This window comes from Myxocyprinus asiaticus, chromosome 39 (genome assembly GCF_019703515.2).
Source record: "Myxocyprinus asiaticus isolate MX2 ecotype Aquarium Trade chromosome 39, UBuf_Myxa_2, whole genome shotgun sequence".
NCBI classification, from domain to species: Eukaryota; Metazoa; Chordata; class Actinopteri; order Cypriniformes; family Catostomidae; genus Myxocyprinus; species Myxocyprinus asiaticus.
Genome location: NC_059382.1, coordinates 14,545,385 through 14,569,000, shown reverse-complemented (window position 1 = coordinate 14,569,000; position 23,616 = coordinate 14,545,385). Strand labels below are relative to the sequence as shown.

Below are 23,616 nucleotides of genomic sequence, written 5' to 3'. Positions count from 1 at the left end.
GATGTGGCATTGAAGCTGGCAAATTGCCGCAAGATTCTACCTGTTAGTTTTCCTCACTTCTTTCTGTCTCTCGTTCTCTCTCTTTGTCTGCGCACTCAGCAGTTTATGGACGTGCTGCAATAAGCGAGAGCTTCAGAGCTTGTGTTTCCTCTGAACACAGCTCTAATATTTTCCCAGTAAACTGACTCTGACTCAGCTCTCTGGCTAATGGCTGGACTGTCCCCAACTTCCTCCTTCACCAGCCTCCCAGTCTCTGATTCATTGTCTGACCTCAATCCTTCATCTGTCCATTCCTCCTGCTCTTTTCCTTTCTCTTTTTTAGTTCTGTCTCGCTCTCTCTATATATGTCATCCTACTGGTTCTGTGTCAAGTAATCATCTCCATAAGTCTTTCCGAACGCAACCCCATCCCTCGAAATTTCTCACAAATACCAGCAAACATTAAGCTCATACCTGTACACAAGCACTGCCATGGAGGACAAATTATATCTCTTTAATATTTTAATAGTTTCTTATTGACAGTGATGAGATTAAGTGGAGAGAATTGGAGACTCATGTCTACTGATTCTCATATTTTTATCCCGAGATAAAGACCACACGTGTCTCCTCAAGAGTTTCAGAAGAGATCTCAACAATGTCTCAAAGCTCTGATTTTCAAACATTCCAAAGTCTGCAATCAAGTCAGTGATTTCAAAATGAACTCAGACATTTCTCAAACTCTCCGAGTTATGCACATTGAAGTACTAATGCTATTTTTTTGGTCCATTAGTGCTTTCAACCCATTTGTAATCCATTTCTTCAGGATGCTGAGTCATGCGATTTAAAAAAAAAAAGAAAAAAAAGAAAATCAGATGATTATTGCAGATATGGAGTTTGGACATAAAGGGATATTGCAAGTTAAATGCATGTTAATTCCTATCATTAGTACCATAATGTTGATTACCACAAAAAATCATTTCGACTTGTCCCTCCTTCAAAAAAGCACACAAGTTATAAACAATATGCATGTTAACATGATTTTAGTGTGATAAAATCACGTACCAATCTTGTCTGCGTAAAGTTATATCCAATTTTACAACTTTCCTTTCATGACGACGTAACACCCTAAACCCTTTAAACCCTCCAAAAATGGGCCCCATTCACTTCCATTGTATAAGTGCCTCACTGTTACCTCGATTTTTGTTTACTTTATAGAAAAGGAGGGACGAGTCTAAATTTATTTTTGTAGTAATCAACATTATGCCACAAATGCTGTCGACTGAGCTTAACTTGAACTGAACCCGGAATATTCCTTTAAGAAAACATTACCAGCCTAAAATAACTCTGTGAGCGGACATGCCATGATTGTCAGAGATATGCTTTTCCTGCCATTCACACCAAGAAATTGTGATGTATGTTTTGAAGGTCATTTTGGTTTATTCCGTTTGAGTCTGGCTCAAAGAGGTGTAATTCTTTTTATTTTATAACTAAACATCCAAGCACCCCAGAAATACACAGTTAAATTGTAATTAATAATGATAGTGTGGGTGTTAAATAGCATGAATATACTGGCAACAGCTATCCTTGTCCCTGTCATTACCACGACTCTCTTTGTCAGGATCTGGCCAGCCATTACTAGCTTTCACAGTCTTGCTTTGAATAGTTTGTCTTTCACTTCTCTCTCTCTCCCTATGTTAATTTCCTCTCTATCTTTGTCATTCTCTTGTGGTAACATCTATGAATTTGCCACTTCATCCCCCCTTCCGCCACCCCATTTACAATGACTCACCCTCCTTCCTCACCAAGACAGCTGGAAAAAGGATTTGACAGCTTTCTGTGGTCATATGTTGCACAAACAGGGATGAGTAAGCAACAAATTCATATTGATTATGGTTATGATTCTTCATTAAAGCCTTCATTTATTTGTTTTCCCATAAAACCCCACACATACATACAGTGTTGTGCACAGCAGCTAAATTTTCTTTGTATTGAAAAAAATCAATCAAGTATTAATTTACAGCCAGTAACTTTAGTGGACATTGATCCAGAACGAAATCTCAAGTTTCTATGCAGCTCAAACACGCCATAAAGGGAGATACAATGGCCAAAATATTCAAATTTGCTCAACTTACTTTTATTTACAGTATTTGCTTCATGGATGCCATCAGATAAGACTAAAGGGTTTTTCAATTCTATTCATTTCAATTCAGTTCAGTTCAACTGTAAAGCACTTTTCCCAGTATTGATCCAAGGCCTCTTTTCAAAAGATAAGATTGGGCATTCCAATTGGGAGACAAAGGGGATAAAATGTAAAAAAAGAAAAAAAAGGCCAGATCTGATCTTGTTTAAAATTATATATCTGATAGGTTTAACCGCAGATAATCTCTGCCTGTATCTGTTAATGTTTTAATACCGTCATATGATTTTCCATATCTATAGAGAGTGATAGTGTGTTCTCTCTGTTCCAGTGGCCGTGAGTTTAGGACTGTTTTGTCTCTGTGGATTCCCCTGATCTTTTTGACCCAAATATTGTCAAAGATGTGGATTTTGTCCAGACAATTTCACTTGCCTCAGAGACTTATAAAGGGTTAGTTCATCCAAAAATGAAAATTCTCTCTATCATTTACTCACCCTCTTGCCATCTCAGATGTGTATGACTCTCTTCTGCAGAACACAAACGAACATTTTTAGGAGAATATCTCAACTCTGTTGATCTATACAATGCAAGTGAATGGTGTCCAGACCTTTAAAGCTCAAAAAGGCAGATAAAGGCAGCATTAAAGTAATCCATATGACTCCAGTGGTTTATTTAATGTATTCTGAAGCGAGCTTAAAATCATGATAATGCCCAAAGATTGCAATGGTACAGTGAAAAAGTAGTTATATTTTGGTCTGTTCTTACCCAAAACCGACTGGATCACTTCAGAAGACATTGAGTCAAGACATGGATTCCTTGATCTGCTTTTTGGAGCTCATCTGTCCACCATTCACTTGCTTTGAAATGACCTGCAGAGCTGAGATATTATTCTAAAAATCTTTGTTTGTGTTCTACAAAATAAAGAAAGTCACACACATCTGGGATGGCATGAGGGTGAGTAAATGACAAGAGAATTTTCATTTTTGGGTGAACTATTCCTTTAACTACATTATTTAACATGAACTAACAAGGACCAGTATTGTAGAGCATTTATTAATCTTGGTTCATGTTTATTTCAACATATACTTATACATTTTTAACATTAAAAGTTGCTGATGTTAACATAAGTTAATGGATTATGAACTAACATGAAATAAAAAAGAACAATACTTTATTTATAAATTAACATTTACTAATATTAAAAAAATGCTGTTAAATATCTAATATCTAATAAATGTTCATTCTTTGTTCATAATGCATTAGTTATGAATAGAACCTTATTGTAAAGTGTTTAAAAAAAGTGAATAAACATCTGTTGTATTCTATGGAACATAAGGAATACTCAATCTCTTGCTTTCCTAATTGTCTGTCTTTCTAATAATCTCCACTGTTCTAATCGTGGTGTTCCCTTCCCTCCATTGTGTTTTCTTTGTGGCTCCTGACCATTGTTTACCCTGACAGTGCAGTTAAGCACAGCCTGTACTCAACTCCTCTGCCTCGCTAAAAGGAAACAGCATTATGCAAGCTTTCTCCAGTGCCCCTCACACTTTCTCTCGCTGCTAAAAACATTCATGGCATGCAGTTGCCTTTTCAAATGATTTAACCCCACTTACATGTTGCTCCCTCCAGAGAATATCACTGTTACTCTGGAGTAATGTTTACATTCATACCCTTTTCTATATCTGACATGTTTTGTCTCAATTAAAACCTGTTGTCCTGATACGGGATGCGTATGACATACATCTCGATTAAAATATGGATGAATATTTAGCTTTTTATAGTCATGAAATGTGGCCGGTGGGCTTCTTAAGCTTAATGCCACAAATTTGACCCTCAATAAACAGGGTCATGGAAAACCTGCAGGGAATTTTAAAATTGTGCTTTCCAGGCCTGAAAAATGCATGAACATTAATGAAATCTATAAAAGTAAATGAAATTTCTACAGTGAATATAAATGTTCTAGTTATGCTCATCTTGGCTTGAAAATCCTTTTCCAGTAAACATGAATGACTGGAATAGGTCATGGAAAAGTATAGCAATTCATTTGAAACCCTGTAAACAGTAATATTTTTGATAATATGCACTTGAAAAGTGGTGAGTTTTTGATACCCCCTGTCCATCTCTTTCTCAGCTTCCCAACATGTTTGGTGATCTTCGTTCTACATTCATTGCACTCATGATTGGCTCGTACGCCTCATCTGCTGTCACATTCCCAGGGATAAAGGTAAAGCTCAACCCCAGGTTGGACTTATTTTTAGGCCGAGCTTAAATCATTGGATAATGATGACTGTTGACTGTTGTTCAGGTGATCTACGACCTCGGTGTTGCCTTCATCACCATCCTGCTGGTGTGGGCTAGCTGTGCCGGCCTGGTCTTCATCAACTGCTTCTTCAACTGGCCACTCGAGCCCTTCCCAGGACCTGAGGACATGGATTACACGTATGTAATTCAGTCTGTATACCGGGTTCATTGAGACCTTTTGGTCAGTGAGACCAAAGATGATGTGTTGCCCTGACATCTATTGGTCCCTAACTACCGGTAGTAAGAACTTGCATCATAGTCATAAATATGTATAATAGTAGAATTCCATTTATTTGGTTTGCTTTGTCCATTTATTGAAGGTTCTGTTATGATGCACCTCAATCTTCACTAATTCTCTCCACCAGTGTAAAGATCAAGTTCAGCTGGCTGGGCTTTGACCATAAGATCACAGGCAAACAGTTCTACAGGCAGGTGACCACAGTTGGTCGGAGACTGAGTGTAGGCAATTCCATGAAAAACCCTCCAAAACAGCTGGCCACCCAGGATGGCAATAAACTCTGCCTTTCCACCCTCGATCTAGAGGTCCAATGCAAGCCTGAAGAGGAATGTGAGTGTCTTTTCTACACTGTACATATACTATCATGGACCTTATAGATTGATTTCATACAATATGAATTCACATATTTATATTGTAGACAAAATATGTGCAAAATAAATGGAAGATCCTGCAACAATAGACTGCAACTGCTTCCGTGTTCTACGTAGCTTTTCTGGTTACAGTGTTCAGCATGCCTACATGCAGAGATTTATTCATGGGAAGGCAGAATTTTTTTTTTTTTTTAGGGCTGTCAGTTGATTAAAACAATGTCACGTTTGGTGCTTACGTGACATCTCAATGTATAATTTTCTGAAATTTGCCTCTAAATATATTTTCTCCTTTCCAAATGTACACTGGCAGCCAAAAGTTTGGAATAATGTACAGATTTTGATCTTATGGAACAAAATTGGTACTTTTATTCACCAAAGTGGCATTCAACTGATCACAATGTATAGTCAGGACATTAATAACATGAAAAATTATTAATAATGCTTTTAAAGAATTCTATCTTGATCTCTATAGTTCCACATCTTCGTCTACTGATGAAGATGTTAGAAATTTTATTAGAACTCTAATTTATTTATTATATTAGTACTCCCTAAACTGACGACTGAGCAAAAAAATTATCTTGATTCTGAGATAACCTTGGAGGAGCTTGGCTAGGTAATTAAGGCCTTGCATACAGGCAAGGCTCCGGGGCCAGATGGCTTTGCCGTGGAGTTTTTTAGATCGTATGCTACAGAACTGGCTCCAATTTTGTTAGAAGTTTATATGGAATCATTAAAAAATGGAAAGCTTCCGCAAACCATGACGCAAGCCCGGATCAGTCTGGTACTTAAAAAGGATAGAGATCCAAGCGAGTGTAAAAGTTACCCTCCAATTTCCCTGATCCAGCTGGATGTTAAAATATTGTCAAAGATTTTGGCTAATCGATTAAGTTATGACATTTCTTATACATACAGATCAGGTGGGGTTTATTTGGGGCCGCAGCTCTTCTGATAACATTAAGCGTTTCATCAATATCATGTGGTCAGTGGCTAATGATCAGACTCGGTCATTGCCATCTCACTTGACGCCGAAAAGGCGTTTGATATGGTAGAATGGGATTATCTTTTTAAGATTTTGGAAATGTATGGGTTTGGGAGTATGTTCATTGGATGGATTAAGTTCTTTATAGACACCCAGTAGTGGCAGTACAAACAAATGGATTAATTTCAGATTATTTTACTCTGGATAGGGGCACCAGGCAGGGTTGCCCTCTTTCCCCATTATTGTTCTGTCTTGCCCTGGAACCATTAGCAGCCGCAATAAGATGATTTTCCAGGGGTGATGGCGGGAGGTATGGCACATAAGCTTCTGGTTTATGCAGATGATATTTTATTATTCGTCTCCGACCCTACTAGATCTATGCCTTGCGTCCACAGGATTATTAATTCCTTTTCTAAATTCTCAGGATACAGAGTCAATTGGTCTAAATCCGAAGCTTTGGCTCTGACAGTGTGCTGCCCAATAACGGCTTTTCAGCCGGGTGCCTTTCAGTAGCCCAAACAGGGCATTAAGTATTTGGGTATTTTTTTCCCAGCAAATTTGTCTGATTTAGTTAGAGTTAATTTTGACCCTTTAATAAAAAGGTTTTCGAGTGATGTGGGCAGGTGGGCTTCATTACATTTAGCGATGATTGGGAAGGTTAATGTTATTAAAATTAATTGTATTCCAAAATTCAACTACCTGCTACAGTCTCTCCCTGTAGATTTCCCCCTCTCTTATTTCAAGCAATTTGATAGCATAGCGAAGTCCTTCATTTGGAATGGAAAATGTCCCAGATTACATTTCAGTAAACTGCATAGGCCGATTGACAAAGGTGGGCTAGGCCTACCCAAGATTTTGTTTTATTATTATGCATTCGGTCTCAGACATTTGGCTCATTGGTCGCTTCCACCTGAAAGAGCCCCTCCCTGGTTTTGTATTGATGAAGATCTTGCCCCTATTTTGACATTGCAAAGCCTTTCTATCAAACTAATCGGAGAAGTTAAATTACACCTTGTTATCTCACATTTGCACTCGGTATGGACAAAAGTGTCCAGAGAGTTTAATTCGAACATTTATTTAAATGTTGCCACGAGCTTATGACTGAACTCCAAATTATGCATTAATAACTATTCTGTATATAAATAATAACTTTCTGCTGGTCACAGTTTATTGTGAGGGGGGTTACTACACTCGGTGACCCATATGAGAGTGGAGAGTTAAGATCGTTTGAAAATTTGGTTAAACATTTTGGGATCCCCTTGGGATCTTCTCTTGGAATTGGAGGAGGGAGTATGGGCAAGAATTCTAAAAACATCAAGTCTGCATCTAGAGACGCAAGAGTGCACCTTATGCAATTCAAGATTTTACATCGATTCTGTTGGACCCCCTATAGATTGTATAGGCTTGGTCTTAAAGACACACCCACCTGCTGGCGATGCCAATCAGAGGATGGAGACATAACCCATGTCTTTTGGGGGTGTGTTAAAATCTAGGAGTTTTGGTTGAAGGTTCAGAGTTTGTGTGTGATGTATTGAGCACCCGGGTATCATTTTTTCTCAGTCTCTGTATTTTGGGTGATGGGGTGGTCATTGATGTTGAGAATAGACACATAAAGAGTTGGGTCCTAACCAGTATCATGATCGCCAGACAGATACTTTTAAGGGGATGGAGGTCGGCTGGAGTGCCCTCATTTCAGGAGTGGTGCTCGGGAGGGTGGCGACCTTTGAAGAAGGGTCATTCAGGAGACTGGGGATGTTTGCTGTTTCTTTTTTGCCATTTTTGACCTAATATTGACCTTAAGACATGCCAGTCTATTGCATACTGTGGCAACTCAAAAACAAACACAAAGACAATGTTAAGCTTCATTTAATGAACCAAACAGCTTTCTACTGTGGTTGCTATAATGGCAAGTGATTTTCTAGTACCAAATTAGTAATTTAGCATGATTACTCAAGGTGTTGGAGTGATGGCTGCTGGAAATGGGGCCTGTCTAGATTTGATCAAAAATGACTTTTTTCAAATAGTGATGGTGCTGTATTTTACATCAGTAATGTCCTGACTATACTTTATCAGTTGAATGCAAGTTTGGTGAATTAAAGTATCAATTTCCTTCCGATTTCCGCAAAATCTGTACATTACTCCAATCTTTTGGCTGCCAGTGTAGCTACACTCAGCTCCTGAATAATAAATTATATGAAACGTATATAATCTGCAGCAGTCTGGCCATCTTATTAACATGTGTTTCATTCATTGATGATATTTCATATCTGTTGAGCTTCAATGATAAATTCCACCTTACAACGATTGCAAATGGCTTTTCTTTGGTTAAAGGGATAGTTCACCCAAAAATGAAAATTCTCTCATTATTTACTCACCCCCATAATATCCCAAGTGTGTATGACTTTCTTTCTTTACCAGGACATATTTGAAGACAAACAGAAAAATATCTCAGCTCATTAGGTCCTCAAAATGCAAGTGGATGGTAATTAGACTTTTGAAGCTCCAAAATTCACAGATAGTCAGCATAAACATCATCGATACAACTCAAGCGGTTCAATTAATGTCTTCTAAAGTGACACAATTGCTTTTGGTGCAAAAAAAGGTTATTTAAGTACTTTTTAACTATAATCCAACGCTTCCGTTAAGCTTCACGAGAGGGTGGAGATCATGTGATCTCTTGTGTGATGTATTTGCGTTGCCATGTTATGAATGTAATCTCACCTTCTCTTCTCGATTAAGACATCCAGGATAAGCACACAAACGCACCATTGTGAGTTAAGAAACAGATCAATACAGATCTAAGCCAAAACCAACAAAGCTTCTGTACAGCTTTCCTCCTACTCACTTGTAAACAGAGCTGCTCTTCCATGTGTGTCTCACGTGCCTCAGTTCTCGCACGTTTCATGTGCCAACACAATTACGTCACACGCGCATACCGCTGATGACCGGAAGCAATTATTAGTAGAGTTAAAAAAGTACTAGCATATTGATCTTTTTTGCACCAAAAGCGATTGTGTCACTTTAGAAGACATTAATTTAACAGCTGGACTCCAGCTGGATGACGTATAGATGACGTTTATGCTGACTGTGTGTGATTTTTGGAGCTTCAAAAATTGGATCACCATCCATTTGCATTTTAAGGACCTACTGAGGGGAGCTATTTTTCAAATTTTCTTCAAATGTATTCTGGTGAAGAAAGAAAGTCATACACACCTGGGATATCATGAGGGTGAGTAAATGATGAGAAAATGTTTCAAATTAAATAAATAACTACATTAAAATATGTTTAACGAAATTCAATATATTTAATCTATTTCAAACGTTATAACTCATTATCTTTGGCAGCTCTTCTACTTATGCATTTACATTTCAACGTATATCGATATACTTATTAATAAAACTGTGACACAAAATAAAGATTAAAACATACATTTCATAAAAAATGGTTGATACATGTGTTCATCAGGTCTCTCTCCTACCTCACACATGGAGCAATGCAGTGTTTGAACCGAATAGTTGTTTTACTTAAAGATCGCTGGTGCTGACACCCTTTACAAGTCTCCTTCAACCTTCTGTCATATGCGGTTCAAGCTGATCTGTGGTTAAATGTCTTCTACAGGCCACCATGTGAGGAGAACCGATGAAATGTGCTTGGAATGTACAGTATACCAGCCATTGCTTTCTCAGATCGGCTTGGGCTGAATTGAAGCTATGAAAACTGTTCTTCCACTGAATTTTGAAGAATCTGTACACAGTAATGTTCAAAATATTTCTTCTCCTGTCTCTAAAAATAAATGTACTTTAAAATCTTCTTCTAAACATTTATTTTAAGTGTCGTTTCGGGAACTAGGCAACTATGGCACATTAAACCGGAAACTAGCGGGTCGCATTATTTACAGTGGAAATAAGCGGAAGTACGTCATGAGTTGTAGTCCATTATTGCAGATCTCCAAATTAATCTCCAAATTGCTATTTTTATAGATTCATATTGTTTGCAAAATAATGGGAGATCCTGCAGTAAATATTGCAGTTTACCATAATTAATCTCCAAATTGCATAAACATTTACCCTTTTACTCCAGGCCAGAAATTATTTTTGGCTTCCTTTTGATGATGATATGCTCTGTTTAAGATCCATTCCAGTTTATTTTTGCATGTATGGTCAGAGTTACTATATCAGACAGTTGTTGACGTTGTAAAGATAATCAGAATAATACCTGTATTAGAAGCTGTTGTGTAACACTGTATTTCTTCTGGAGGACCAGATTTTGCTGGACTTTGATTATATAATTGCCAATCAGGTTCTATTTTAATGAGCTGGTCAAGTAAGGGCAGAGTAGTTTAAAGTAATCTGTTATGATGATTAACTGATTGTTTATTATGATGGAAGGATGGTGGTTATTGGATTACCAAAAGTCATTTATAACTAACATTGTTTTTGTGCAGAGTCATTGCTCTTCAAATTCGAATGATTTAAATAATCCTGCACTCATGCATATTTTAGAACAAACTGGACAGAACAAAGAGAAACTTGACTCTAGCCAGTGCACAACTTCTTCCCCCTCATTGCGCACCCTAAGCGTCTGGACATGCGAGGAATATGCAATCAGACAGGGAGTGTGTTAATGAACGAGTTAATGTGCATGGGGATTCCTTCATCAGCAGGGATGCCCATTTTCTGACATCTGGAGTTTGCCAAACCACACTGGTTTTGTGCTTGTCCAATAGAAGCTGTTGGAGTCCATGCCTGCTCTGTGTGGTAGCTCACACATGCTGTTTGCACTTTGCTTCTACTAACCCAAATCTGTGCCATGCAATTATTCCAAATTCAACTCAAACATGTCAGAATAACATGTCAGGGCCCTCGCTCCCCACTGGCCCTCTTTAGGGTTCCGTAACCCTCTGCGGGGATCTTGATTGGGCTCTTTTGAAATAAACGGACCGTGCAATCGATTCAGACTGCACTCCTGGAAGCACTGGCATATATCCGGGGTTAAAACTGGCTGGGGAAGGTGGCAAGGGAGAGGGCAGATAGCACAGAGGGCCAGTTTTAGAGACACAGCGGGATATGAAGCTGTTGGTTTTGGTAAGTTTGAGAAAGAGAGACTGATGCTGATCCTTTGTAACTGTCATTCATAGAGCGCTAATGCCTTCACCACCCCATGTTTCCATTACTGCGATCAATTAATGTCAGCCTCAATGCTGCCACACTGGAAAGTGTGTGTGTGTACTGTATGTGTTTGTGCAGTCTAATTTTAATGTCAAGCAATGCCTATGGCTTTTGGAGGAATAATGAGGTAGTTTGTTTGTGTGTGTGCATGTATTTCAGAGCAGATCAGATGCATTTATGTCAGATTTCCGAAGTACCAAGTAATAAACATAGAGCACAGCTGTGATGGCCACCATAAAGGCCTTCCAGTGCTGGTCGGTGGACAGCAGTTTGCATTAAACTGCACCAGAATTAGTGGATCATTAACAAATCCAGACCCCCCTCGAGTTACTATGCTAGACATTGACACATTGCCTGGTCACTGAAGCACCTGTAGGATAATTTTCTATTCGAACAAGACCCTATTATGTGTTGTTGCATTGCCTCACATGCACATTTTAACAGTGTGGATTTAACTTTAGATTGAGATGACCTTTGTTCACAGTGGTTTTCACAGTTGGGATGGTCAAACAAACAGAGGAATGTTTTGATAACACCACAGAACCATGGTTTTTACACTTTCTTAGACTAAAAAGATTGCTTATTAAAAGTTATCTTTGCATACTGAGCTGGGATAGGAGCAAACATTCTAAAAAAATTACACACTTCACCTTTAAATCACTGCAACAATGCACAATAATGTAAGAGGATTCAAAACAGTTGTGTAACTAAAGGTGTTGGCACTCACACCCATCCAATCACAGAGCATATTTTTGAAATATAACTAAGAAGCCAATTAAATGCACCTATAGGTCCACCCTAATTTTTCAAAACCCCACCCAAATTGCAAATCCGTTCTACACCCATGATCTAGATCATTTTCTTATACACATGTAATAAATGTGTGTGTTTTTTGTTTTTTATGTGTCTGCAGCCCAGTCCTTCATGCGGAGCATCTTCAGCCCCATATTCATGCTCAGCCTCATCACAATGTGTGTGACTCAGCTCAGACTCATCTTCTACATGGGAGCCATGAACAACATACTGGAGTCCCTTGCTGAAGGAGACCTAAACAAAGGTGTGTGTATTGACTGTTTATGTGGGTGTGTAGTATGGTGTACACATCTTGTATGTTGAAAATATTTGCAAAATGCTACCAAACAGGAAGCCTAATTCTACATGCTAATACCTTAAACATATACTGCATGGTGTCTGTTGCTCTGATGCTACTTGTCACCCACTGTATAGAATAGAGCGCAACAGTAGGTTTCCAGAACTAATCATCCTATTATTTTTTTCATAGAGAACTGTATGAGTTTAGAGATTAAAGAAATATTTCACCCAAAAATGAAAATTCTCCCATCATTGACTCACCCTCATGCCATCCCAGATGTGTTTGGCTTTCTTTTTTCTGTAGAACAAAAATTAAGATTTTTAGAAGAAAATCTCAGCTCTGTAGGTCCATACAATGCAAGTGATTGGTGACCAAAACTTTGAAGCTCCAAAAGCACTTAAAGGCATCATAAAAGTAATCCAAAAGACTCCAGTGTTTTAATCCATGTCTTCTGAAGTGATCCAATCGGTTTGGGTGAGAACAGACCAAAATATAACTCTGTTTTCTCTGTAAATCTTGCCATTGCAGTCTCTAGGCACGATCATGATTTTAAGCTCGATTACACTTCCTAGTGCTTGACGCATGCGTAGAGTTTGTCACCATTCACATGCACTGTATGGACCTACAGAGCTGACATATTCTTCTAAAAATCTTTATTTGTGTTCTGCAGAAGAAAGTCCTACACATTTGGGATGGCATGAGGGTGAGTAAATGATGGGAGAATTGTAATTTTTGGGTGAACTATTCCTTTAAGGAATTTAAGCCACAAGCCAGTGTGATTTTGGGAGAAAAATAAAAAAAAGTTAATTACCGGTAGTCAAATTTCTGGTTAAGAACTACTCTACCCATAATCCAGAGATCAACCAATCAGAGAAATCGTTGATACCAAAGAAACGGAAACCATGGACAACGAGCTCTACAGTTTATATGATTTTCAAATACCTTTTTTGCATGAAATCAAAGTTTTAGCTCATCTCGCAGCTTGTTGGACTTGTTCATGGCTCAGAACTCTTTATTGAAGAATATTTTAAAATCCCTATAGAGAAAATGAATGTGAAAAATACTTTCAGAAACCAAGGTAGCTGAAAAAGTGGCCAGTCACCATTGTGCTGTATTCCTCAGACAGCTTCCTTCATAATGGCTGCCTAATAATCATACTTGTTTAATATCTACTCGGATAGGCACAGCAGGTTCACCTTGCTAATTCCTTGCTGTCTGTCTCCTGTCCTTTGTTTGCACTCTTTCGTGCTGCTTTGGTGTCTTTTTCAGTGGAGAGGATGGAAATGGGTAAGACTGCAGGCAAAATGAAATGCTTCCTTGATTCACCCCCACCATTTATTCCCCTCTTCCCTGTCCACCACCTCCTCTTCCACCTTCATTTGACATTGATTCATGTTGTCATTTAAAAGCATGAAGCGAACCCTTGGTGCTTAGAGATTGGCTCAGTAAAGCCAGTAAACAGCATCATATCCATCTAATCATTCATCCGTCCACCTACTCTGTTTGGGAACTTGTCAAAACAATGTTAAAACTCAACTTATCTCTTTCTCAGTGAGCATGTACACATCTGTCTTCGGGGTTCTGCAGTTGCTCTGTCTCCTGACGGCCCCCGTGATTGGTTACATCATGGACTGGAAGCTCAAAGAGTGTGAGGATGAGAATGAGAAACAAGTTGCAAAGTGAGTTTTGTGATGAGCTTTCTGCTTCTTAACCCCTTAACGGTATATTATATAACTGATATAGGCTGTTTAATGTTTTGGGTTCCAGAGACCCAAAAAATAATAAAATTAATTTTGAAATTTAAGGGACGGAAAATTATGTCATCTTTTATTCACCCTCACGTCGTTCCAAACCCGAATGACTTTCTTGTTACGGATTGACAGACTCAATCACCATTCACTTTCATTGTAAGGAATGAATGTAGTCAAACTGAGACTAACATTCTGCTTGTTAGAATGTTTTTTGTTCCACGGGAGATAGTCATACGGGGTTTGAACAACATTAGGGTGAGTAAGTGATGAAAGAATTTTCATTTTTTAGCTAACTTCACTGTTTAAGTATTTTTGTCAAGCTAATAAAATGGCCTTGAGGTCTCTCCGACCTCAAACGAACATGAGGACTAATCCATCATTTTGGCATGTACCGCCAAACAACCCATCCTGTAATTATTATTTGATTACCAGCTTAATGTGCCATTACACCTGCGTAATGAACTCTTGGCTGTTTCTTAGGGATCCTGCCCAACCAAAGAAACGTGACAGGCAGATCCAGAAGATTAGCAACGCCACCCGTGCATTCATCTTCACTAACTTGCTGCTGGTCGGCTTTGGGATGACCTGCTTGGTGCCAAACCTTCCTCTACAGGTAACTGAGAGCAAAACTATCTGTCCCACTGCAGAATGATTATCTACCCAATGGGGGACTATATGGTGCAGAGCCATTCACATGTTACTGCAGCAGTTGCAGCAGAATGTTGTGTAGTCGTGCAATAGCGTGGCAGTGCCCCTTAGTGGCAGCATTGATTACGACCTTATTTTAAGGCAGGATTAAAGGGAGACAGTTCATTGCAAAACATTTAATAATAAATAATAATAAAATAAATAAAAAATATTTTTCTCCATGGAACACAAAAGGAAATTTTAGACAGAATAGTAGCCTCGGTCACCATTGACTTTCAGTGTATGGAAAAACCGTGGAATTAAAATGAATGATGAATGAGATCTCACATTCTGCTTAAAATCTCCTTTTGTATTTTATGGAAGAAAGAAAGTCATATGGTTTTGGAACAACATTGGGGTGAGTAAATGATGACAGGATTTTCATTTTTGGGTGAACTATCCCTTTAACATCACCCTAGCTAGTAATTATTTATTAATTACAAAGAATATCTACTATAAAAAGAGTATGTTATGCCTTTAGGAAACTTTGCAGAATACTGTAAACTCAAACTAATTTCATGTTTTCCTCCTAGATTTTGTCCTTTGTGTTGCATACCATTGTAAGAGGCTTCATCCACTCTGCAGTTGGTGGTTTGTATGCTGCTGTGTGAGTATAATTTCTCCATTTGTGGTTTTTATTATCATGTTTTGACTATTTCATGGTGTTGTTTGTCTACCATGCTTAAAAAACAGAAAGGTGTATCTCTGTCTCTCATACGCAGGTACCCGTCCTCTCAATTTGGTAGTCTTACAGGAATGCAGTCTCTTATTAGCGCACTCTTTGCATTGCTGCAGCAGCCCCTCTTCATGGCCATGATGGGCCCACTGGAGGGGGATCCACTTTGGGTGAGTACACAACACACACACTGGGCCTATGAAAGCAACATTAATCGATTACACTTTACAATAAGGTTCCATTCATTAACATTAGTTAAAGGTGCACTCAGTAACTTTTGTCAAACCTTTCTTTATTCTGTGGAACACAAAAGGCAGAAGTCACCTTTCTTTTTCAATGCATAATTTTTTTTTAATGAATGAAATTGAATGGTGACTGAGGTTGTCAGCCCCTAACCGTCTGCCTTTTGTGTTCCATGGTAAAAATAAGGGTTTGGAATAAGTAAATGTTGTCCACTCAGTCTTCAATATTTGGTTAATCCATGCATGATATTAGTCATTACAACTCATGTACTATATTTGAAGTCCTCTAAAGCCATTTGATCACTTTATGCGAGAAACAGACTAAAACCGAGGTCGTTATTCTCATCTCCTGTGCAGGTAAACGTGGGGTTACTGGTCCTGAGCATGCTGGGTTTCTGCCTGCCCAGCTATCTTCTGTGCTACGGCAGGCAGCTGCGCACACAGAAACAGGAGCACGAGGAAGACCCCAAGATCTACGTTCAGATTAACAACAGCACCAACCCTGAAGCCTTTGTCTAACTGTTAACACACATATGACAGCAGCCAGAAAGAGAGAGAGAGAGAGAGCAGGAGGAAGGAGAGAAAATGGGAGAGAGGATTGCAGGTCACAAGACGAGTGATAATACCTCCCTGATCCCTCCATCAGTCTGCACCTACACTCAAACATTGATGCATTACCACACACACACACAAACACATATGTGACACACTAACAGGCACAATTACAGCCAAAGCAAGAGTGTTTCACCATGTGCCACACAAACACGTTTACATACTCCCTAAACAAGTGGACTGAACGAACACTGTGAAAGGCAAGTCTCAGAGCTAAAGGCCATGTCCTCTGCTCTCACCTTCTCTTCTTTAATACAGAAGGCCATACACCCAAAAAATGATGCACTTGTTCTGGAAATAGACACGGGCAACATCTAGACATTATGTATTGCCGCCTGACAATAAAGAAGAGAAAGGCACGCTCTGCCCTTCCCTCTTTTCCTGTGTTTATCGTTTTATTTTAGCATTTCACACAATGGCGATACGAAAGCCGAACCGTTCAAAGTCAGTGAAATTCTCTCAGATTTGAGAAGTCCTTACGATGCTTCCTCAACAGAGCAGTAAATGTGTATCACTCACTAGTGTTTAACCAGTAATCAAGCTCGTTTCATATGCAAACTCAGCCAAAACACTTTCCTCATTGTTAGTTAGGCAGTTCTTACAAACTCAGATGGTGGATTTTAAATCAGTATGAAGACTTTACATTTTCAAGCCCACAAAGCTCCTGAAATGCAAGAACTCTTTTCATTTTTATTTCAGTTTGTTGTTTTTTTATCAGTCAGACAAGCCGAATGAGAAAAGACCTGAACCCTCCATTGCAATTTGAAAATGGCTATACCATAGAGGACCTTAGTGGGACAACGTTCCCAGTCGTTAACTCCATGATGGCCTGGGTTGTTAAAACCACTTTAAAACAGAAAGATACTGCACATTATCTGTCCCAGTTCTACCCTCTGCAATTAGAGACAAGTGGCTTTCATTGTCTCCTCTGGGCTATTATTCAGTATGGTACCAGTATGTTATGGACAGCATGAGCATGAAACTGCAGCTTTTTCTGGACTGGGCTGATATTAAAGGACTTTCCTACCATAGCAATTGAGACTAATGTAATCTGTGCACAATTTTGAAGAAAAATTTGCTTTGGCATGCACATTCAAAACATCTAAGCCAATTCACAAACTTAGATTCATTTTGTACATATCAGTCCATGCAGAAGGTTGCAGAGGCCTAAATCTAAAACAATGTTTTGGCTGAGGACTGGATAATTATGGACTAGCTTCACATTCAGTTCAAGAGTGACTGATCTTCACAAGCAATACTATCCCACACTTATCTTACAGTTAATCTGAAGGTCTGTTCTCTATACTACTTACCCATACAGCATTACTGGTTGGTCTTCACTTGTTAGCACAAAAAAGTGTGTTTTTTCCTCGTATTACTTGTTTGTTTTGACTTAAATGTAAAAAATTATTCAGGGTGTTTCGCATTTCAAGTAATAATAATAATTCATATCAGATTTATCTACCTGCAATATGATCCCTTCAAGCTTTGCTCAGTCACTTGATTAAGGTGCTTTGAAGGGTACAAATCGAGACATGGTATAAAGTATACACAGTGTACTAGGGTAGATTAGGGTAAATAAAAGATGTCATGATATTGAATATCTTGCACTACAGTAAACAAAGGTCTCATAAATACAAAGGTGCTTATTTTAGCCATTACAGAGTATATGCATGCTGTTCCATTCTCAGATACATACCCGTAAACATGTTAGCCATTCAAGATACAAGATTGATGTTCTGGTCTGATTATCATTTAACAAAGTGCTTGAGAGAGAGAGAGAGAGAATAGAACTGTTTTCTATATTGGTCAAGTAGTGGCTGTTTAGTTACTTCTACACACACACACACACACACACACACACACACACACACACACACACACACACACACACCTTGTGGTGACAAGAACTTGAATTTAAAGGGATAGTTCATAATTTACTCACCTTCTATGGCTATTCCAGATGTGTATGACTTTCTTTCTTCTGCAGAACACAAAGATTTTTAGAAGAATATCTCAGCTTTGTAGGTTCATACAAAGCAAGTAAATGGTGACCAAAACTTTGAAGTTCCAAAAAGCACATATAGGCAGCATAAAATTAATCCATCCTCCAGTGCTTTAATCCATGCAATCTGAAGTGATCCAGTCAGTTTTGGGTGCGAACAAACCAAAATGTAACTCCTCTTTTACTGTACATCTTGCCATTGAGTGCTAGATGGCACTAGGAAGTGTAATCGAGCTTCTAATCATGATTACCAAGGAGACTGCTTATGTCAAGATTTAAAGTGAAAAAGGAGTTATATATTGGTCTGTTATTGACATTGATTAAACCACTGGAGTATGGATTACTTTTATGCTGCCTTTATGTGCTTTTTAGAGCTTCAAAGTTTTGGTCACCATCCACTTGCATTGTATGGACCTAAAGTGCTGAGATATTCTTTTAAAAGTCTTCATTTGTGTTCTGCAGAACAAAGAGAGCCATACACATCTGGGATGAGGGTGAATAAATGTTGAGAGAATTTTCATTTTTGGGTCAACTATCCCTTTAACTCACAACCATAAAAAGGGATATTTTTGAGACATGCTTGACAACAGGTCCTTTGGAAAACCCTCATTCTTGTAGCTACTAATGGGTATTTGCAAGCCAGTATTGTATAGATCACTAAAATATTGATCTGCAAAGACTGATTGGAAGATGTTGAAGTTCTTTTTAAACAGTATTTTCATAATATATAACCTTAGAGTATCTGAAAAGACCACGCTGGCACCTTTTAATCTAACCTGTTTCATATGCCCATAGTTTCAAGTTGTTAACATTTCCAGGGTCATTTTAATCATGGATTGAATGGGTTGTCTGTAAATGTGACCTGATTTTTATGGCCGGCCCCTTATGTTACTGTCAGTAAAAATGGGTCAGATCCACCCAAATCCATCCACTTTTTGTCTGTCACACTTCATATGAATATTCAACATGATCGAGGCTAGAAGTGTGTCCTGGATGGACTGCATTTGGCTTGAACATGCCTAAATAGTGCAAGTGAATACCACTCTAATGCAGTACTGTACTAAGCATAATGAATGTGAGAGGAAAAGCATTTGCTCTCAGAACGAAAGAAGTAGCACTTTTTTCACTGCCATACCTTAAATTTTCATTCTTTTCCCAATACAGTTAGAGTCAAATGTTTCTTTGGTTTTATATATTGATTTATTATATATATTTTTCATTCCATTGTACATGTATGAGTGAGCAAGCTGCCCATACACGGAGATCTTAAAGGTGAAAAGCGGAATAGATTGGCTGGAAAGCCTATGTTTTCTCCCTGTATTGTATTTTATCTTTTAAAGGATTCAGTTGTTCATTATTTTAATTTTCTTCTTTGTTGATGATTTCTGTTTTATGTACAGTAAGTGTACACTGTTTTTCTACTTTTGTGTGGGTGTTTATGTACTGTATTTGGGTTTTGGGTCACTTCATTCTATCGCTATATGGCAAATGATGACTTTTTTGAATAATTGTCCAAACAAAATATCAGATATGTGAAAAATAAATAGAACTGAGTTTAATTTGTAACAAATGTTTGCTCATTTCTGGTTTGTGAAAATTAGTCGTGCTGGCAAATGGCAATATGCTTTAGAAATCAAGATGACTGTTTTCCTGATAACGCGTAATGAAATTGTTCATTTCTGTTGCAAAATTTCGCCTGCTTTGAATGTAGAATTTTTAAGATGGATTATTACAGTATAAACTTTACAGCAGATGGCAGTGTGACTTTAATTGGTGGGACTGATTTCATTTGGATTTATCCCAGTGTCTTGAGTCTCTTGAATCCGTTCACCAAAACGATTCCTTCACTGACCATTTCAGCAAATTACTCTTTACACCAATAGTTAGCGACAAATTAACATGTATTATCTGTTTTGAGTGAGTAATTGGAACCAGCTGTTCAAGAGCGAACCTTTTTTTGTTCCAGCTATACAAAATGCACTAGTAGTACTATACAAAACATAAAATCAGCTGTTGTCAGTCTTCACAAGCTTCAAACTAGAGCGCATTGACTTCAAAAAGGAGACTTCAGTGAACGAGAAATATGAGACAGTGCATTGAAGCAAAGTTTTTTTTAAGACAAGTCCGTCCACTCAGCGGCCATTTTTGGAACGCTCCTGAGCGGCTATTTTTATGGATACAAGTGGCATAAAAGTCCTCCAGCTCCTATCTACTTGAATGGGGAAAAACAGAAATCTCCAAATTGGTTGGTCAAGATTACGATTAGAGATCACATTTCAAATCAGCAGTAAAATCTGACAACAACGGTGTTATAATTGTGCGTCTGTAGCTCACATCACTCAGAGAAATGCCATTTTCTTCTTCTTTGGATTTTCTGGCGGATTGCAAACCAACTACAAAGATGCATACCGCTGGAGTGTGACGAAGATGGGGGGGGGGGGGAGAAGATTACCTATATTCTATGTTTCAGACTATTGTTTCTCAAGAATCTTATCGCTTTTATTATTCTGCCAGTTTCTAATCTGATATTTCAGATATTGCATAAAGTTAATTCTGTGCATCCTGAAGCTTGTAATTCTCTTATAAATTCTATTCTGTCCTGTTCATACTTGGTATACTTAAAACATGTTCCACAGTTTCCATTACCTGACACATTTCACATAGACCTGTGTTTTGTTTGCCCATGATGTGAATTGTTGCATTAAGTTTAGTATGAACCATTCTTAATCTTGTGAATATAATATGATCCTCTCTATTTAAGTTATGGTTGATTTTACTTTGTCTTACATTGTATTTTATGGAAATGTCTGCCATTCTGACATGTGTCCCAATACTTTTGCCATTTATTATAGCAAGTTTCTTGAATCAAATGTTCTCCTTCTGCCCTGCTTAAATTGACTTTTACATTTATGTTATACAATTTAAGTGCTTCCTTGGCCATTTTATCTGCTTTTTCGTTTCCTTGTAGTCCCACATGTGCTGGCACCCACATGAAGTGTACCAAATTTCCAATCTACCTTAATCTATATAAAATAACCAATATTTCTGTCAAGATATCACTTCGACATGATTGAAATGTTTGAAGGCCTAAGAATGATGCCATTGAATCCAAGCAGATTACAACCTTATCTGGCAACACTTCCTCAACCCAACCAAGTGCCATCTGAATAGCGACTAACTCTGCAGTGTACACTGATGTCCCATCCGTTAATCTCCCAAAGTTTCCAATCTTAAATTCTGGGACATAAAATGCTGCACCTGTTCGTCCTGAATAAAAATGTTATTTTTCAGGCTGGTCCAGCTATTACGCCTGCGTGTTGTCGACACAACTGAAAGGCGATGTCTGTATCTAAAAGGTGGATGGCTCTTTTACCTGTAAGGCGGGACTTCCTTTTCTACATCCGTCATATTGGCCTTTCCAAAGTTCTCCCATTCATTTTAATGCCAAGGCTCTGCCTCATTGCTAAATAGTCTATGATGGAAGTGAATGAAAATTGTTTGTTTACTTAAAGGATTCATTCAGGAACAAAACACATTAAATGACTAAAAAATAAAAAAATAAAAAAATAAATAGCTTTAAATGTGTGATTTGCAGAAATGGTCACTGAACGAATCAGAATGAATCTTTTAGGTGAATGGATTCCTCAGCAAACAGAACGTTCCCCTAATGTGAGCACCTGGTTTTCATTTGGTTATTTTTGGGAACCAGTTCCTAATGTTCTAGGTACAGTATGTTCTCTTTAGGTTCTATTTTATTTATTTATTATAAATATAAACAAATTTTCCCAGAACATTGCAGGGAGGATTCCGTGTGAAAACCTAAATAGAATTATACAGATCAAAAGACTCAAATCACTGGGTTGACTTCATCTGCGGATAAAGGTTTTAAGTGAACAAAAGTCAGGAGATATGCATTCGATAAAAACAAATAAAAACTATAATCTAGAACTAAATTGATATAAATAAAATGAAATAATAGTAGTAAAAGAACGACATTCCTGAGATAAAGGCCCCCCAGGGTAAAAGGCACATTTGATTTGATTTTCCCCCAAAACCCTAAATAGCAACAACAACTACCAAAGGACTTTCCTAAACACCTGTTTGTCACTATACACTGCAATAATTTAATATTAGGTCATTTGATCTAATACTTAACAATTTTAATATGTTGCAAATGTATGTAGCTAATGAAAATCCCTAAAATAATCACAGTTATTTTGAGACAAAATACTTATTTATTATTTTCAGTTTTGTTCAATTAAATCAAAGGTTTTTCAACAACTGACAAATAAGTGAAACTATAGTATTTGGGGTAAAAATTAAAATTACAATTTGACACTTTAAAAAGCACATGATGGGAGTATAAAATAAATCCAAACGACTCCACTATTTCATTCCATATCTTCAGATGTGATTTGATAGGTGTGGGTGAGAAAAACCAATATTTAAGTCCTTTTTTTGATAGAAATTCTCCTCCCTGCCCAGTAGGGGACGATATGCATGAAGAATGTGAATCACCAAAAACACAAGAAGAAGAATGTGAAAGTTAAAGTGTAGACTGACTGAGCAGGGAGGGGAATTTATTGTAAAAAAAGGACTTAAATATGAATCTGTTTCTCACCAACATGTAATATATCGCTTCTGAGGACATTGATTTAACCACTAGAGTTGTATGGATTACTTTAATGCTGATTTATGTGATTTTTGGGGCTTCAAAATGTTGGCATCCATTCACTTGGATTGTATGGACCAAAAGAGTTGAGAAATTCTTCTAAAAATCTTCATTTGAGTTCAGCAGATGAAAGAAAGTCATACACATCTGGGATGGCATGAGGGTGAGTAAATGATAAGAGAATTTAACTTTTTTGGTTACTATTCACTGCTGGAAAATACAGCTTAAGCTGGTAGCTGTGTTTTGGAACATGGTAACTGGTCGACCTGCTACCATGTTCCAAAAACCAGCTTGACCACCTTTAGCTGGCATGATAAGCTGGTAGCTGGTCTAAGCTTGGACCAGCTAGAAGCTAGCTATTATGTTCCAAAACACAGCTACCAGCTTAAACTGGATTTTCCATAAGGGTTCCTTTAATACTTTTCTTAAATTATTTTGAATACGCATTATCTTAATTTATTGCTCAAAAAAGCATCTTCTGTCTCAAAATTATTTGCCTAAGTTGACATATTTTGCAACTATTGCACCTACATTTTACACAATATCATTATAAACCCCCAAGGGGCTTTTTACCCCAAGTGTGTTGTAAAGGGCCCACTCTCCATCTTATATATATATATATATATATATATATACACACATACACACACACACACACACACATATATATATTTAAATAATTTGAATCAAAACAACCTTCTGTTA

General features: G+C 37.8%; 1 protein-coding gene across 2 annotated transcripts in view; it reads left to right on the top strand.

Moving 5' to 3' along the window:
• LOC127430007 (large neutral amino acids transporter small subunit 4-like) overlaps window positions 1-18,105 on the top strand; it is a 37,102-nt gene extending 18,997 nt beyond the window's left edge. The window contains exons 6-15 of one of the 2 annotated variants that reach the window (XM_051679400.1): window positions 4,247-4,339; window positions 4,421-4,554; window positions 4,782-4,984; window positions 12,087-12,230; window positions 13,536-13,553; window positions 13,819-13,945; window positions 14,498-14,630; window positions 15,238-15,311; window positions 15,427-15,550; window positions 15,980-18,105. In XM_051679400.1, coding sequence (XP_051535360.1) covers window positions 4,247-4,339; window positions 4,421-4,554; window positions 4,782-4,984; window positions 12,087-12,230; window positions 13,536-13,553; window positions 13,819-13,945; window positions 14,498-14,630; window positions 15,238-15,311; window positions 15,427-15,550; window positions 15,980-16,141 — 1,212 coding nt within the window. In that variant the 3' untranslated portion in view covers window positions 16,142-18,105. The remainder of the gene's footprint in view (window positions 1-4,246; window positions 4,340-4,420; window positions 4,555-4,781; window positions 4,985-12,086; window positions 12,231-13,535; window positions 13,554-13,818; window positions 13,946-14,497; window positions 14,631-15,237; window positions 15,312-15,426; window positions 15,551-15,979) is intronic. The other variant, XM_051679401.1, reaches the window with a different exon arrangement.
• The last annotated feature ends 5,511 nt before the right edge of the window (window positions 18,106-23,616 follow it).